The 18,087-nt window shown below is 35.7% G+C and overlaps 2 protein-coding genes and 1 long non-coding RNA gene across 11 annotated transcripts in view; 1 reads left to right on the top strand and 2 right to left on the bottom strand.

Moving 5' to 3' along the window:
* Nucleotides 1-212: 212 nt before the first annotated feature.
* nr2f1a (nuclear receptor subfamily 2, group F, member 1a) lies at nucleotides 213-7,310 on the bottom strand. Of its 3 annotated transcripts, NM_131180.1 has the most exon segments (4): nucleotides 216-434; nucleotides 472-1,497; nucleotides 4,239-4,766; nucleotides 6,064-7,198. In NM_131180.1, coding segments are annotated over 3 exon segments (1,236 nt in total). In that variant the 5' UTR covers nucleotides 6,497-7,198; the 3' UTR covers nucleotides 216-434; nucleotides 472-1,222.
* A 1,569-nt stretch (nucleotides 7,311-8,879) lies between these two features.
* Nucleotides 8,880-16,571, top strand: linc.0464 (lincRNA gene 0464). The gene is made up of 3 exons (XR_015491766.1): nucleotides 8,880-8,973; nucleotides 11,360-11,442; nucleotides 15,996-16,571. It is a non-coding gene; the product is annotated as a lincRNA gene 0464 (long non-coding RNA).
* Nucleotides 13,561-18,087, bottom strand: part of LOC147844377 (uncharacterized) — a 92,318-nt gene continuing 87,791 nt past the window's right edge. For 3 of the 7 annotated variants that reach the window (XR_015491758.1, XM_087254162.1, XM_087254159.1), the window contains one exon: nucleotides 16,270-16,553. The gene's annotated coding sequence lies outside the window, so the exon portion shown is untranslated. Of the gene's footprint in view, nucleotides 14,133-16,269; nucleotides 16,554-18,087 lie in introns of those variants that run through there. The other 4 variants (XM_087254164.1, XM_087254161.1, XM_087254163.1 and 1 more) reach the window with 2 other exon arrangements.

Below are 18,087 nucleotides of genomic sequence, written 5' to 3'. Positions count from 1 at the left end.
TTACAGTATTTCAAAACTCTGTGTGGTCGGCTTCAGATTGTGACAACAGACGGGTCAGCAACAAAACGTTATAATGACATAAACCTATGCGTTTTCGTTGACACCCCATACCAAACAGAAATAAACAGCCAGAAAAAGCACATCCCAAAACCCCGCCATTAGAAAAGCTCATGAATGACACGAAAAACATTGAATTTTCTGAGAGCGAGACATTGTTGCCTATTTCCTTTTTAATAGTATAGTCACCATCACACAACTTCACGCGACCCTTCTGCACAGGCATATCATGGATTGAGCAGAAATGAAAGGCAACATTCAATAAAAAAGAAATAGCGGAAATATCAAGACGAAACAAACAAAATGTATTTGAAAATGATATATTAAAAGTGCTTTTGATTTATCATGTCTTTTCTCTCTGACTGATGATTGACTCACACACACACACACACACACACACACACACACACACACACACACACACACACACACACACACACAGTCGCACACACATACGACCAAGAAAAAGTTTCACCGGTGTCCTCTCCTTAAAATGTCCATGAGGTCAGATTTGCCGAAGTTGCATGTCCATAGCATCAAAGTGGGGGAAGGTTCAACCATCAGTAAAATTGTCATTGCGATTAGACTGTGTCTTATTTGTCTAATGTTTTTCTTTATTTTTAAATTCTCACTTCAATTTTAATTCTTGGAGAACATCTTCAACAACATATATCGCACTCATTATAAGAAGCAAAAGGTTATATCAAAATCATTAGTATAGAATCACAGAAAAAAACTGGTTTAGAACCAGAAAAAATACAAAACAGAGATACATAGACACAGGACATTTCTTATAATTGCTTGGAAATTTCTTTCCCGCTAAGTCTTGCTCATTTACTGCGCATATGATGTTCTTCGTTTTATTTGTACGTATTTTGTTCTTTACAAAAAAATAAAAAGAAAAAAGAAAAAAATGAGAGAAAAAAGAAAATAAAATAAAGACTAGTATTTTACAAAATGGAAAGTGTTCTTGATGACGACGATGGATTTACAGGGGGTACGTCCAGTTCTTTAATCTTTGTACATTACATATTCCATTCGGTCCCAGAAGACAAAAAAGTGTCTTCCTAAGTGGTCAGAAATTAGGTCCTATATATATAGTCTTCTTGAAAGGGCTTGCAGAATTTTGGTCCTTTAGTCTTTTTGTTTCACTCGCTCATTCGGATCATTGAATGGACATGTAGGGCCAGTTGAAGCTGCTCCCGGATAATAACATATCCCTGATGAGGGTTTCAATTGGAGTTTTACCTACCAAGCGAACGAAGAACAGCTGTTCAATTACTGACGAAGAGACAGTGCGGAGAGAAGGCAGTCGCAGTAAAAGCTTGCCAAAGCGACTGGGCTGGTTCGGGTACTGGCTCCTCACGTACTCCTCCAGGGCGCACTGAGACTTCTCCTGCAGACTCTCGATGTGTGCAGCATCTGACAGGCCGCAAGCGTCTGAGTAGACAAAACACAGCACAGAAAAGAGGCCCAGGTTATCATTCAGCATCAGCATTACGTGTTGTTGACAAAGTGAGATGAACAAACACGAGCCCAACATCATGCATCACGCAGCGTATGAGGCTGCCTGTAATATAAATAAACAATACGACTGTGCAATCCCTCAAGAGTAACAGGACGTATTCCCTGCGTCGTAGGGGACATACCACATGCACGCTCACAAATCAGACTAAACAAAGAGTACGCTGAGACGAGGGTGCACAGTAAGCTCGACTGAAGAGGATGGAGAAGGCCTTCATGTCTTGTGTCAAATATGGAAATATCCAGCCGCATATCTGACAGAGAATTGGGCATGGTAATAACCAAATTATGACCTAATTGCTCTCCAGATGCTACCGAGTTATTTCTCCCTGTACCAGCAGTTGCCTCTGCTGTGAGTTTGAATGAGGAGGCAAGGCCGCTGGAAACAATCACATCTATTATAGTGGACTTACTTGTGGCACACACAACAGCCAGAATTTCAGAAAATATATATATATATATATATATATATATATATATATATATATATAGTAAAATGATTAGGTTGAGTAGTGTATGTCGATTAATGGCGTTTTGTTAAAATGTTTACAGATGCAACACTTCAAAGCATATCGCTCAACCAAACCATTGGAGTTCATTCTGCTGCCAAATGTCCCCTCTCAGCAAGACTATCGCTCGGCCAATACGTATTGTGTCAGTATTCTAATATGGCGGCTGTTGAAGATATTCAAAATAAGAGTTTAAGTTTTCTTCATTTTAAGTGAAAAATTAAAGCCATGGAGTGCAACATGCATCGGAGAATGAACTTAATTGCACTGGACAAGAACACACTGCGGTCAAATACAATAACCTTCTGAACTTCTGAACTGAGCTAAGTCCTTGCTAAAATCTCTTAGTAATGTGACCTCATGGGCCACTTTCAGCTGCGGCTAGCATGTGCATAACGCACTGCTATAAAAGAAGAGAAATTAGCAAAATATAAAGTTATTTGTTTCGTAAGTGGATATTTTTTATTAATAGTTTACTTAACGATTTACACTTTAGAAACAACTGTGCATATTATTAAATATTAAATATACACGAAGTCCAAAACTGTATGCAACATTTCGGCCTGCCAACAAACCAGATTTCACTTCTTACAGATTAGAAAAACCTGATTTATCGCAAAGTGACTAGACGTTTTCTTATCAAGTGTACTGGTTCGTTACCAAGTTCAAACCTTTTAAAATGTGAAGGCTTTGTAAGCAATACATTGCTAGGATGGGTAAGCACGGTTTAGTATGAGACTGACGTCATTAAGAAACAAATACAACTTTTCATTTCGGTGGAAAAGATTAGATGATTGAAACATAAACAATTGTTTTTTACGTAAAAAAATGTATATCATACATATGCTAGTCAACAATAACGCAAAGTTTTGAAAATCAATGCAATAAGTATCCATCTGGCCGTGGCCTACTAAAACTAATTTGAACGCTTCATCTTATTTTCTCCCAAGGGATATATATATATATATATATATATATATATATATATATATATATATATATATATATATATATATATATATATACATATATATATATATACATATATATATATATACATATATATATATATATATATATATATATATATATATATATATATATATATATATATATATACATATATATATATATATATATATATATATATATATATATATATATATATATATATATATATATATGCCTCTATTGAATATTTGAAGAAATGCAGGTACTAAATGATTTATTTTGTTTGTCAAGTAGTAAACTAATAAATTTGTGCTACATTATACATAAAATTACAATGCAATTAAATAGATACCTACGAATAACATGCAAAGTAACATTAATATTGTAACAGTGTGTTTAGACATTGCTTGAAATGATATAATAATATATTAATTATATTCTGCCGTTGCCGGAACAAGAGAGTATATTGTAAATATAAATTGCAATGCTTGGAGTGTGAGGGTAATTTAGTGTCGATCAATGTGATGGTATAAAATAGTAGGAGTTTAGCTTTTTTCCAAGACTATTTTATAAATTACCCTGTCATTAAATAGACTGGCAATAGTCTAATGAATAGTTTTGCGAATTTGATTAAACTGATTTTGCAATATAACATGAGCTCAAAATCAATTATTAATATCAGAGGCCTCTGTAGTCAACTTGTCGCAATAGACAGGGCCCCAGATCTATATTTGTGTATGCACACTGTGATGCCCTGTGCAGCTGTCAACTTAACTGTTTGAGCTGATTTAGAAAAAAATATTCTTAACAATATCTACATTTAATTGTCTAAAAATATCTAAATACTTTCTAAACATATAGAATTATATATTGAATTATATATATATATATATATATATATATATATATATATATATATATATATATATATATATATATATATATATGGCAAGCACCAGTAATGCAAAATGTAACTGCGTTAATAACAGTAACGTGACATTTTGCATAACATTAAACATTAAATATTTGCAAATGGCTTTTAATCAATCACACGTCATTAATTGTGCGCTAAGAGATACCAAAATAAAAAGCTAGCTTAAGACCCACTAGTGAGATATAGCTTCGATGCCGAAGCTTATTCGTACCATATTGCAATGCCCCTTATGTCTGCGAGTAGGCCTCGTCTCACACACTCACCTGACGTGAAGAGCACTATTGCCTTAATGCAGCTGTATTCAGCAGAATCGACGTGCAGTGCTTTGAGCTTCTCGACCTGCTCCTGGAAGATACGAATGTGATCCATGAAGGCCACGACGCGATCCGCCGACATGGGCGAGGCGTGCAGGCCGGCAGCGGCGAGCAGTGGGGCCACATGTAGGGGCATGGAACACTGAGCCGCGTTTAGCACAAATAACTCGCTCCATGTCAGTCTGAGCAATGACACCTGGTCGGTGATCTGCAGATCGGGAAAGAAAGGGATGTTCCTTGCCCATTCCACTGCACTGAAGAGCAGACGAGCTGCAAGCTCACAGATGTTCTCGATCCCCATAATATTATTGGGCTGCATGCACTGGCTGCCATAGCGAGACGTAGGATAAGGCTCGGCCCGAAGTAGTAACGAGATGTATCCGGAGAGATAGCAATGACCGTTCAGAGGATCCCCATTAGTTAGCGCATACTGGCCCGGGTTCGGTTGGGTTGGAGGCATTCTTCCTCGCTGAACCGCTGACAAAAAGAAAGAAAGGGAGAGGAAATGTACATCCAGAACTGAGAAACATCATTGATGTGGAAGCTTTACTTCGAGTGCATGAGCAGTCTAGACTGCTGTTTATCATATACGAAATTGCAACAAAATTGCACAATATTTAATATTTATTTGTGAGGCATTGCGTTTCGAAGAAAAATATTTTCACATGGTCCTTGTATCCCTACTAACCTCATTTATTATTGGATGGTAAATGTTTACCTTTGTATATGGACAGAATATGGAGACATACAAACGCTAGCTATCTCTCTCTCACTCGCTGTGTTTGTGTCTATTTATGTCTCCACAAACACGCGCACGCACATGAAAATTCGTTTGAAATGTTATTTTGTAGTTTTATAGGCATGTAGCAAACATTACAGTGGACAAAACGGGTTTAAATCTCGACTTCAGTAGAATTAGTTCACTGCCACTGACATCTGTCTGATTATAAATGCTATATAATATTATATGTAATACTTGTAATATACGTATGTGTAGGTTTACGTGTAGTAACACGTTTCCAGGCAATTTAATAATGAGTACTAACTCTGGAACAGTGAAAATGTCCACAATCGAGTACGAAGAGTTTGTTTTCATTATTAAATTCAAGTAAAAAATAAATGAATAAAAATAAACAGGACAAAGGGCACGTGTTAAGTTTTTAAAAGAATCTAAATATTATCAATAGCAGTTTCGCACTACTCGTTATTAAGACTAGAGTGTAAGTTGTAAAGGCCATTGTTCACATACAGCTTAGGCTGAGAGGGGACAGACAGGCCTCTCTGAACGTTTACTCTAGGCTACGGCGTGAAAACAGACTTGTACATCTTACTTCGAGAGATAAACATAGGCTATAGCTTCTTATTTCAATAGGGTACACTATATGTGCATGTGAACGTAGTTAGCTTTTTCGTCTTTCAGCACACACGTAAAAGCACGTAGGCTTAGCTACACACTTAATCTTTATCTTTCTTCTTGACACACACAGTGTTTACTGGGTGACTTTATAATATATATTGTTATTTGCGAGTTGAAATTGGTGCATACGATATTTGCCAATCTATGTAAAAAAAACTATAATAGATCCATGCTCCATGCTGATCTTGCATATATACGCGTGTATTTACAAACGCGCCCTCTGACACTCTTTAGCAATAATTCAATACGATAGTATTTTGCGTTTGCATATTAATATTGCGAGGTCTGCATAACCTTGCTTTAAACAATAAACCTGTTTGTGTAGCAAGTGTGATGTATTCAGAAAAATATATTCACCTTCCCGCCGCATGCCCACTTTTAAACACTTCTTCAGCCGACAATATTGGCACTGATTACGATGGTGTTGGTCAATAGGACAGTTCCTGTTGGCACGACATGTATATGTTAAGTTCCTTCGGACACTCCTCTTGAAGAAACTTTTGCATCCTTCGCAGGTGAATTGACCATAGTGCTTGCCGCTTGATTTGTCCCCGCAAACAACACATTCTATATGCTGTTGACTCTGTCCAGAATTCTGGCTGCCCTTGTCGCCAGCCGTCCCTGGTGTGGACGGAGGTCCTGGCTGACTGGGGGTCTGCGGAGTGTGTGGTGCCGCTGACGCCGCCTGCTGTTGCTCCCTCGCCGGCTGAGCTGCTGGATTGGGGCCGCTCGGAGGTCCTCCAGCCACGTCTTCCTGCGGATCTCGCCAGACGCTAACTACCATTGCCATATCTCGGGCCCGAAAAGTGCTTTCAAGCGAACTGGTCGCTCGGATATCGGAGCAGGGAAAAGGGAAGTCTTGGACGAACGGCAGCGCGAATTCAAATCGGAGCACTCAATCTCATAGGGAAAAAAGTAGAAGCAGAAAATGGTCAATACATTCAAAATACCGGAGTCGATAGAAAGGCACCCGATCAGGATATGCAGTTGTCGGGAGGCCAGTTCCAAGGTAAATTGCAGTCAGCCATTCGGGAACCCAATCGTGAATGAAGAAAGCGATCCCAGACGTAATATAAAAAAAACAGTTTTCTTAAAAAATACCGCAGTAAAAAACAAAATCTTCACGTTGAAGCAAAAATAATAGCTTTCTGGTGGACCGCAGATCCAAAGTGCTGTGCAAAATAAATTCCCCTCTTTTTTCTTCCTTGCTCCTCTCTCCGTCTTCGCGGTTGGAGAGGAGGAAACACTGAAGAACGGATTTCTCTATCTATGTTCATGAATAAAGCTCATCTGGTCCAGCGAAAAAAAGCAACGTCGCCCGACTGGCTATGTAGTTTCACCTCTCCAGTAGGAAAAGAAAAGAAAAAAAGCAACTAATGGAATATGTAAGAAGCAGAGACCCAAAAAAGAATGCGTTTTAACGGGAGTACCAGCGGAGCAATGTTTCCGAAACGGAGATCTGCGCGAATGTCTGTATATAGTGAACTTTGACACTACTATTGAAACTGACACGTTTCTATGGAGATCGCTGCGCCTTATATGGTGCTCGTGTCAAGGAGCCAAGAGAGGGGCTGCTGGCAACTGATAATCAAAGGCGACTGACTGGTCAGAACCCTGCATCGAGGGGGGAGAGAGAAAATGGGAGGCTAAGGTTAGCCAAGCCTCCTTCACTCCATTGGTTAGAGTCCTCGCTCCTCGCTACCTACGACTGAGGGCTCTGACAAGCACAATTTACATTGCTCTCGCCCCTGCGCTGCTATTTACTTTGAAACCCGATTAGAATGGACCGTCTATTGTCACAAAAAAAGAGGAAGAAACCCCAGAAAGAAGCGGCGAAAAGCGGGATGAAAGCAATGAGCGAACTACGCGCACGTGAAAAATAAACAAATGCGTGTGAGGCAAAAGGACTGGTGCGAACCTCACAAAGTTGAAAGTGTTTTGTTCAAAGCCCTAGTCTTAATTACAAAAAAACACCGTAACGGCGTCCAGATTTGAACTATGAAGGTCCCATTAATGTTTAACGCAATTTGACAGACCGATATAGCCCACCGACTCGAAATTGCGTATCGATGTATAAAATTCGCTTTTACGTGTCAATATTACACTTAATCCTCAGCACAACGATTAAATTAAAAAGCACCGGGAAGCGCGATGACTACCACTAGTTTGACTAGAGGGATATATCAGTATAGGCTATAACGGAATGTTTTCTCAGTGATAGGAAACATATCAAGCAGTAAACCAGGGCACAAAAGAGGAATCAAAGTATAATGATATTGAAAAATAGAAAAATACATCGATGGATCCATCCATGTTTTAACATATTTATTAACGAGGGAAGTTTTGGTATAATGCGCAGGGAAACCGGCTTTTTGAGCATGAATGCTGAAGGCTGCGCTGTACAGACTTATAATGTCTGGATCGGGCTGCCATCTAGCGTACAGTAGACAATTACAGCGACATGAAAAATTAGTAATTTATTGTCATTTAAAGCATGTTTCCAAATGTAACTCGTAGACAAATTGCGCGGTGGGATGAATGTTTCTGATTTTTTTTAGTGAAGTAGGCTAATAAAAACATCAGATTTAAAAGTATTTTGATTATGTTTTGCAGGAACTTGTTTAGCATCAAGTTTATTTTTATTTTTTATCAATGTCTCCACTTGAGATGCTTATTTTATTTTTGTTTTCGGAGAAAAGCTTTTTGGCCTCTTATTAGCGGACAAACAACAATGTTTAAAATTCAAGTATTTAATAAATATTTTAGTAGCCTTTATCACCTAACACCTATTTTTACCATAAGTTTTTTTTTTTTTTTGTACAAACAATGCATCAAAGTCCAAAACTGTGTAAGTGAAGTTAAGAGGAAACAAAACCCCGATACCCGACCGTTCAAGAAACCCTCTAGTTACAAAAAGGTAGCTTATTTTCAACTCGACCGCGGAGCTTCTCCGTCCCTCCACAAACAGATCCATAGAAACACACGCTGTTGTCCTCTGTTCATTGCAAAGGTGAAACGAATAAGATTAAAACGAACAAAGAGAAACTTCTGTAAGTGTACCATCAAGGTTTTACTCCACAGATAGGGAAGAGAGCGAGAGGGGAGAGAGGGAGAGGGACAGCGAATGGGAACACAAGGCACGCATGAAAACAGCACTGAAGAAACGGTAAAGTGGACACTTGGACATTCAAAGTGCGAGCGCCCAGCGACTGGTTGGTATTAGCTACTTAGGATCGGTGATTTCTCAGTTTGGTCCGTGTTCGAAAGGTAGGTACTTTTAACACTTTATTTAATCCCAAATTTAGTTGCAATTCATATAGATATAGACAGCAATGTGTGTAAACTTGTATCAAACTTAAAAATAAAAACCTATCAAACAGATAACGTTAGACTGTCAGGTATAAGCAATATGAATATAGTCCACGGGCGATCGGTAGACCGAATTCCGTCGATCACTTGCACTAGTCTACTCAATCTGAAATAAAGAGAAAAAAAACAAGAGGAACACTAAGAATGTAGTGATTCTGAACATGACTGAACGTTCGACTTTAAGAAGTGGCTTTTCACCTGTGCTATTCGTCTTGCATGATCTCGTAATGGGAAGATCGATAGCAGTCTGTTTGTCTAAGTGATAATGTCAACGGATTAAAAGGACGATTATACGATAGACCTGTTCTGAATAAAGTAGGACTGACTCGTGTACTACACTTAACAATTCTGAAAAGTTGGAAAAACTGATAAAATAAGTATAAACCGATAAACAATAAAGTAAGTATGAAGCAATTAAATCAGATCTAAAAAATGCTTTACAACTATGTCTACCCCAATGACTGCTCATGTCTTTCTTTAAATTACATATAAACATACTTAAAGCTTTGCAAAATAAGAATATAGAAAACACATTCACTATATATGATTAACTATTATTTATTTTGTATGCATTTATTTTTTTCTCTCATATTTATTTTAGAGTTAGGCCAGAAGTTAATGCAAATTAATCATCAAAAGCATTTGTCATGAGCTGTAATGAACGTTTATTGACAGACATGAACTAAAATAACATGTAAACTAATGTTTGAAAAGTTTGTTGCAGTGGATTCACGTGACTATATAAAGGTTAACCATAAACTAACAATGACCGAAAAATTGCTAACTATTTAGATGATGCTACAAGTACCAATATATTACCTGTTTGAAATCAGTGATGGTTTAAGAGGTACGCTTTGTGCTATATTATCACGTTTGATAAAATTTCTACAACAACAACAATGCTAATAAAAGTGATGACAATAAATTGCTTCAAAGCACCTCATGCAATTTGTAATATGATGTTATGTTTCTTAATGTACGTGCACCTCGTTGAAAATAGCAATAAACAAAATATACCATTTTGTATAATGCATGCTCTCGAAGAGCAGTTCGAGTAATAAAATCCCACGAATGGCGGACCTCCTACAAAGTAAGCACGGATGTAAATACGCTAGGGTTAGGTGGTATAAACACTGGACACAGCAGGGATAAACTATATTTGATTTTCCTCGTTTTAGACACCTGATGTTGCATTTAACTAAAGTCATATTGAGATTAAAATAAATCTAAGGGATATCATTTCTGTTTGCTTGCATTTAGTACGTAGAGAAGTAAAAGTAAACGCAATTTTCACTACATTTCTAAGATTTTGTAGTGTATATATTAAATGCTATATTGTAAAGACGTTTGGATTGTTTGTGCTGCTGAATAGCAGGCCTACCTTGAGTATTTAACACTTATGTCGTATGTACAAATAAGTTAACCTACATTGTAATAAATAGCACAAACGTAAGCCATAAATTAATAAAATTATTATTTGATACAGAAAAAGTAATCATTAAAGCAATATGCCAAATCTTTATGTAAAGTATATTATTACTACTTTGCAAGCAACACAACACGTTTTTATTTTTAAAGAAAAATAAATATTGTTCTTATGATGTGCTTTTGAGGATATCTGAGTGTTGCCTTGAAGAGTTTAACGTAAAAGCAAGACATTTTACTCTTTCGTTCATAGATGTATTTCCTCTGTCTAATAATCTCAAAGTCTTAAACACATTATACGCGCCTCTCCAATGCGATGGTGGGTTTTGTCACTTTGAGTAGTGGTGAGTTGAAAGGAAAGAGGAGGGTGCTTTTGTTCAATTTGATCCCTAACTATTTGGGGCTAAGATTGGTGTGAAAGGGACGAGAAGGTCACTTAGAATCGCCTTTTATCTGCTGCCATTTTCTTTATGGATCAGCAACTTTCAATGGACATCATCTAATCGCTCTTAATGGAAAGGATAGTGGGGAGAGATGTGGAAAATATCTTAAAACTACGCCACTTAATATTACTGCATGGTCTATTTAAAATACTAGTTAATGTTTTGAACAAAATCACTCCACATTTTCGTCAGTCCAGCTTTATAAGGGAGGCCTAAAAGCACCAGCATGCTTTTGCACACCGGGTTATAATATTTAAACATTTTAACCTAACTTTCGCCGTCATAAAAAGTATCTTTTTTTGTCATATAAACAGCACGTTGTCACATTTCATTTTGCGCAAACCAACCAAATTTAGATGAAATAAAATACGATTATCAAAGATTTTAATCAACTTTTTTTTGTTTAAAATTCACAGAAAAGAGGGAAATCATCTAACCGCAAATATGGAGCTCTGTTGATGCTCTGTGATATGCTGGCCTTCACGGCGGATAAAGACAGGTAGGAAAGCAATGTTCTTTGTAAAGATTCTAAATACATCGTCAAATTATGAATTAATGATAAAATAGCAGTTTTAGCAATTATTAATATGAATTAATTTGCCCATAGCTTAGTTTAGTTAGAGTGTTAGTTTAGTTAGAGAATGTCAGTTTATACAGGAGGTAATGGTTTTATTGCTCACAAACCCTCATCTATTTAGAGCTTATGTGCTAATTGCCTTGGATGGTCTCAGCGAGCAAGATCATAAATCCGTTAGCAGTTAAAACAAGCCCAGACCAACAATAATTAGTCTACCTTACACTTTGACATTCCCTCAAAAGACACGAAAACCGCAACAATGACACCTATAAGCACTCGTATCTTTGTCAGCAGAGCAATCATAAAGAACCAAGATCCATTTTTTAGTCATTGTGCCCTGTAGACGTATAGAAAAGAAGCTGACAGCACTAACAAGATTTATTTATTTATTTAATTAATTTTAAATAGCCTAATTAACATTTCCTATAGCAGTAAAACTACAGTTGTGAACTTAAGTGCGTGCCACTTCAATTGTCTGGGCAAACATCAGGGAAAACACTTGAAAATTAAATTAAAACGAACTTGGGTTTTCCGAAAGAACGGAACGTTAGCGAAACGTCAGGTGTACAAAATTAGAAGGGTACTTGATCCCCGAGGCGCGTTTTCCCAAAAGTGCCATCAAAGTAAAAGTAATAGTTCGCTGAGTCTCGAACGATATACGGCATTTTTCTTTGTGTGGATTTAAACCAATTTTTCTCACGTTTTTCAGTTAATCAGAGCAAAGGCATTTAATAAAAAATAGTAGGCTAATACTATTGCCCCAAAAGTCATTGTATACAACCGAGAATAAAAGTGTTCGCATTGAAAGGTACAATTAACGGTTTGCGCATGTCACGTGATAGGCCTGGATTTACACTTACATTTTATGGAGGTTTACTTAGAAGATAACGATAAGCTTTAATTCTTACTAATTATAATAATGCCAGTTATTACAATATAGCCCAATAAACAATTAATTAATTAATAAATCTTTCAACATTTACATTATATTTAGTATTAATATATATTTATCTGAAATATTCTTATCAAAGATATATAATACTTGATGTTAATAGGGAAAAATCATGTAAACTATGCACTAATAATGCGAGGTGTATGTGAAGGTTTGTAGAATAGGCTAATGTGGAGATTAAAGGTACGATAAATGCGTTATGAGTTGCAGCCAAACCTAGCAGACAATAAAAAGTTATTGTAATATGGTTTATAGCTTAATATTGACGGATTGGAATTAAACGTGCATTATTGATTGCTATTAGTTTATAACACAAAAGTAGTACATCTCGCCGTTTCCCTTATAACAGAGATTGACCAAGAAGCCAGTGTGGTCCACCCTAATTTTATCTGCTTAACCACTTTGCCATCGCGTTTACAACGAATGTCTAAGCAAGAGCAAAGTCGCATATAAGCACACCGCTTAAGACGAGCGTAGGTATTCTTAGTAGAGAAGAGCAAAGATAAGGGACCGTGTTTGAGAGGGAGATCTTTTGTTGTGTGAGGTAGAGAGTCACCTCGCATATTCATAATGGTCTGTTTAAACCGACCCGCAGCAGGAATTTAATTGGAATTCCGTCTGTCTCGGGCACATCCACGCTGGAAGACAGAGGAGATTAATTGCTTTAAACAGGGTGATAATGTACACGTGCTGAAGGAGAACAGATAAAGAGACCTAATGTCTGATGTTTCAAAAACAAATTCCAGTTTACATCACATTCAAATTAATCAGTCTTGCCATTACTTTACGGTTAATAGTTTGTTTTGCTATGAATGCTAATATCTGTACCACACACAAATTCACATGCATGTACACATGTTGACTGATGTGTCAGAGGTAAAGTGATGGATATGACAGATATGAGAAAAGACCATAATAAATATATATTAGCTCATGAATGTTTACTACTTAACATTAAACCGTATACCGTTTTGTTCTTATTTATCACTTAAGCACTCTAAAATTATTACTAACTTTAAATAATACTTTTTAAAAAAAATTAAATAACAACAATAACCCTTTTATTCTTCTATTCTTCTTCTTTTTTTGATTGCATATTATTTAAATGTTCTCAAACTACAGAAAGTAATCACCTTCCCTAACAAACACACACACACACACACACACACACACACACACACACACACACACACACACACACACACACACACACACACACACACACACACACACACACACACACACTCACACACACAATCCACCTACCTCCTCTCCAAATTGAAGTATTAACATGTAATTTTTACAGTGTTATTTTTTAGTAATGAGAATAGTTTCCACCTTGATTCTCTTTATAAACTGAAAAAGAGTAGAAAAAAAGCTCTGTGAAGTGATTTTGAGTCATTAGGTAATTGAAATTGGGTTGTGAGTAATTTTCACTTTGCTGAACAGCTATTCACATTAGGGCTTTAAGGCAAATACTAGCAGGTTGTTTAAGGCTAGAGCTCCATCAGGCAGCAAAACTGATGACTCACTGGGTGAAGAAATCTTTTTCCTCCATAAGTGTCTGGAACAGCTGTGTATATTCAGGGGACTTTCATAGTAGATGATGAGGTGTGCCTTTATTTAAGAGAAAATATGCTTAAAAATGGCACTCGATGACCTGCAAGAAAACAGAACCACGGGAAAAAAAAATAAAAAATAAAATAAGTATCAGACAGAGGTTCACTGGCTGTGTCCTTGAGTATGCATTAAAGGCATTTGTTTTTGTTTACAAGAGCTCTAAGCAATTACATATTATGCAAAAAACATCTAAATAGAGTAGAGATGTACATGAGTGGGCAAGTTGGGTAGTGCAACATTAAAGTAATTTACATAGCATAATGCTAGAGAGAATATTGCACTGTAAAAAAAGCGTTTGAGGATATTTCGCAACTAAATACTAGACTTATTCTGAAGCAAATACTAAAACATTATTCATACAGACTTTTACATAGAAAATTTTAAAGAGTTAAAGCAAAAGTTTCATGACTGACACTAATATCAGATGCTTATCAAAAGTTTCTTTATTTCAGATCTAGGCATCGGACGATAACTGGTTTCAAGGTTAGGAAAAGTCAGGGTATTAAAACTGCAAAAATGTTTTGTTATATCATTTCTAAGGTTTTTTTAAAGTGTTTTTTTAACATTGTAAGGAAATCTTTGTTTTTGAACCTAATGAAGGTAGAAGTCAAATGTTTATTTAATTTTGTAGCCTGACATGTTTACTGTTCCAAAATTTCATAAATGTTTCCTAAAATGTAATATATTATTTTAAATGCAGAAAAAAGACATTTTTACTGACATTTAAAAATGAATTATTTTACAGTAGTAAACACAGTACTGTGAAACCGTGATATTTTTTATCCAAGGCTATCATACTGTCAGAAACGTATATTGGCCCAGATCACAAATTCCTGTCTCAGATACTTTTAAAATCAATTTTAACTATTACAACTGTTAGTGTATCATCATTCTGTGCACAGTTTCATCATTTTATACATTATTAACTGCTTTTACATTTGCTTTTGTAGTTTTGAGTAACAGAGCACATAACAAGCAAGACAATATTACTTCCCAAACATCTGTCAAGCTATGAATCCCTGCAGAGCTACAATGCTCGAGATATAAATTCTGACAGAAAAGTTTAGGACTTGCAATTTTGTCATAAACTATGATGACAGATACTTTGGCTGAACTGTGTTCAGATTCATAGAACACAAAAAGTGAATAAACTAATACATAACTTCCTTATCACATAACCTGCACATTATGTAATGAAGCAGCAGAACATTTACCCCCGCAATAATCAGACTATAATTATATAGACTTGCTGAAGATGTGCTTTGTTTAATTCAAGATTCATAACTAGGAATTAGCTACAAAACTAATTGTGTCGGGTGTGGTGTAGTCTATGTAAACAATGCATATCATACTGGTATCTGTTTAGTCTTACTTACAGTCATATTTTTAACAATATCAGCTATCCTCAGTCACAGTAAATCCTAGATCTTCTGCTCTTTAGATTTAAACAACAAATCCTGAATCAGGAATCAAATCAAAAGCAGCACTGTGATTTGCCTGCAGGATGTCTTTCCTATCAGTAAACTAAAAGCTTCCTAGGAACATTTGTAAATTAAAATCTTAGATGTTAGTGGTAATAAAATAGTCCTTGTTAGTGAGTTTAATGTTAGAAAGTTGACATGGAGGAATTAAAAATGAAAACTTTTTGTTTTCTTTTATAAACTGGTTGTCAAATTTATAAACAAAAACAAATAAAAACTGAAAGTTGTTCCATGGTTATACAGTAGTATACTCTTGTATAATGTATATGCCAATGATGTTCTGTTTATTTCAAACTTTGATAAATTTAATTTTTATAAAGGCAATGAACAGATGACTTAAGAATCTGACTGACTGATTTGCTTCTCTTGTGTACTAAAAACGTGAACTAAGCACTATTTGTTTTATTCTGCTTCTTTTTCAGATTTCCAAAGATGATCTGATATGTGGCTTTAGGTGGAAAAACACACACACATGGTTTGCTTATGCTTATCCAGACATACTGTTACATAGAATGTAAAAAAAGCACCTGTATCTGTGTTTACATGTCACCCTCCTGCACTGTACATTGAGCGTCACTCTATCTGCTCTATCTGTCTCTAAAGGAAAGAATGCAGCCATCATTCCTGAACACACATTCCTCAAAGCAAGCAAGACCCTTTTTCACATAATAAAACAGTAGATTTTGATAAATATAGTCAGGTTACTAGAGCTTTAATAAAAAAGAATCAGAGAAACAGCTTGTTTTCAAAAGTGAAAGAGGACCGATTATAGGCAGCTGTGGCACTCCAAACGTTCCTCTCCACCCCACGGTTAGGACAGCAGTTAGTGAGGGACTTCCTGCATGGAAAGTTGTGTATGTTTTCCTTCAGTGAATTGAACATCCTGCAGATCTTAAATTCCAGTCAGCAGTAAACTCTCTGACCTCTGAGCACAAAATTAGGCACATCATATAAGCAAGAGACAGCATGGAAAGGAAGGACTGCGAAGCAAGACAAAATGACAGAGATAAAAGAAACAATGAGAGACTATTGCAGTACAACTTTTTAAAATTACTTATTTTAGGAATAGGAATGTTTAATAAATGATAAATTATTAGCTAAATAACCAAAACAGTTACTTTCCATTGGAAGTATTTAACAAGAGTTTATTTTGTTTGTAAAAGTACAAATAATAATAATAATAAATAATAAAGTTTTTTTTTTTCCTGACCTGATTATTAAGCAAATTATGTTACCTGATGGCAAACATATTTTACTTTTAAGCTAGTCACTGGACAAAAATCAATTTATTATGACAAATGCATGCAACAAGAGGGTCATCTAATACTGTTAGTCCATTCTATGTTTGAAAACACAATGATGTTAAGAGCCACGAAAGTGTCAGATTTCATCTACTATTACATGGACAGCATTGTCATTTACAACATATGCGGTGAACCCTGTCTGCCAATGTGTTTATAGAGCTATTATCAATTGACTGATGAAACAAACTGCTCACCAGTCAACATATGTTCCTGATTTGCTGGATTTATTTGATTTGAAACCATGTGTTTTCTGTTTTGAAATGATCATGGAGGTTTGTCACATAGCATTCTTTGTGGATCACAAGCATTAGATTGTTGGTAATACTATAATTTTACTATTGAAAGTTTTTTTTTTTTTTTTTGGAATCAAGCGGTGGGGAATATTCCTGGAGAACAGATGGGCATTTCTATCCACGGAGTGCATTTTCTTAATATACTGTACAGGGCTTCATAGTAGACACTAGATGTGAACTGAAATGTGTTGTTTCTTCATCCCCATACTGCATTTATAAAATATATTCATTAGCTAAGCATTCAATGTTTGTGATCTATGTCATTTTGTCCTGAAATATCCCCATTTTGCTAGTCATATATACGAAAGAGCTCAAAGGTAAGTGGCCTAAACCTTGTTAGCCTTAAAGGCTTGTACTTTTTTTTTTTTTTTCACCAACCCCTGGGGTTTACCTACTACACAGGTGTGCATTAACTGAATATAAATAATATATATATATATATATATATATATATATATATATATATATATATATATATATATATATATATATATATATATTTTTTTTTTTTTTTTTTTTTTTTTCCCTGCACAAACTGTATCATGTTTATTGAGATATGTAAAAGCCTCTAAATAAATAATTTTTCATATGTGCATATTAACATTTTTTCTTCTGTTTCTCATTTCCTGTGTTTCGCTTTGTCTGGAATATGATTGTGTACAGCTCTCAAAGGACAGAGATGTTTCCTAGAGCAGGTCACATGAACCAGTCAGTGTTAGCTCACTGTCTACTTTCTTCGCTGACATTGTTTACGTAATTGTATATAAATTAAAAGGTCACACTTTATTTTGATGGCCCGTTTGTTGAATTTAAGTTACATTGCATCTACATGCCAACTAATTCTCGTTAGATTACAAGTTAGGTCAAATGGTTAGGGTTACTCTAAGTTGACATGTACTTGCAAAGTTTCTTATAGT

Source organism: Danio rerio, chromosome 5 (assembly GCF_052040795.2).
Source record: "Danio rerio strain M-AB ecotype USA chromosome 5, GRCz13ab, whole genome shotgun sequence".
In the NCBI taxonomy this organism is placed as follows: Eukaryota; Metazoa; Chordata; class Actinopteri; order Cypriniformes; family Danionidae; genus Danio; species Danio rerio.
Note: the sequence above shows the minus strand (reverse complement) of the source record. Positions and strands in the feature narration are given on the sequence as shown.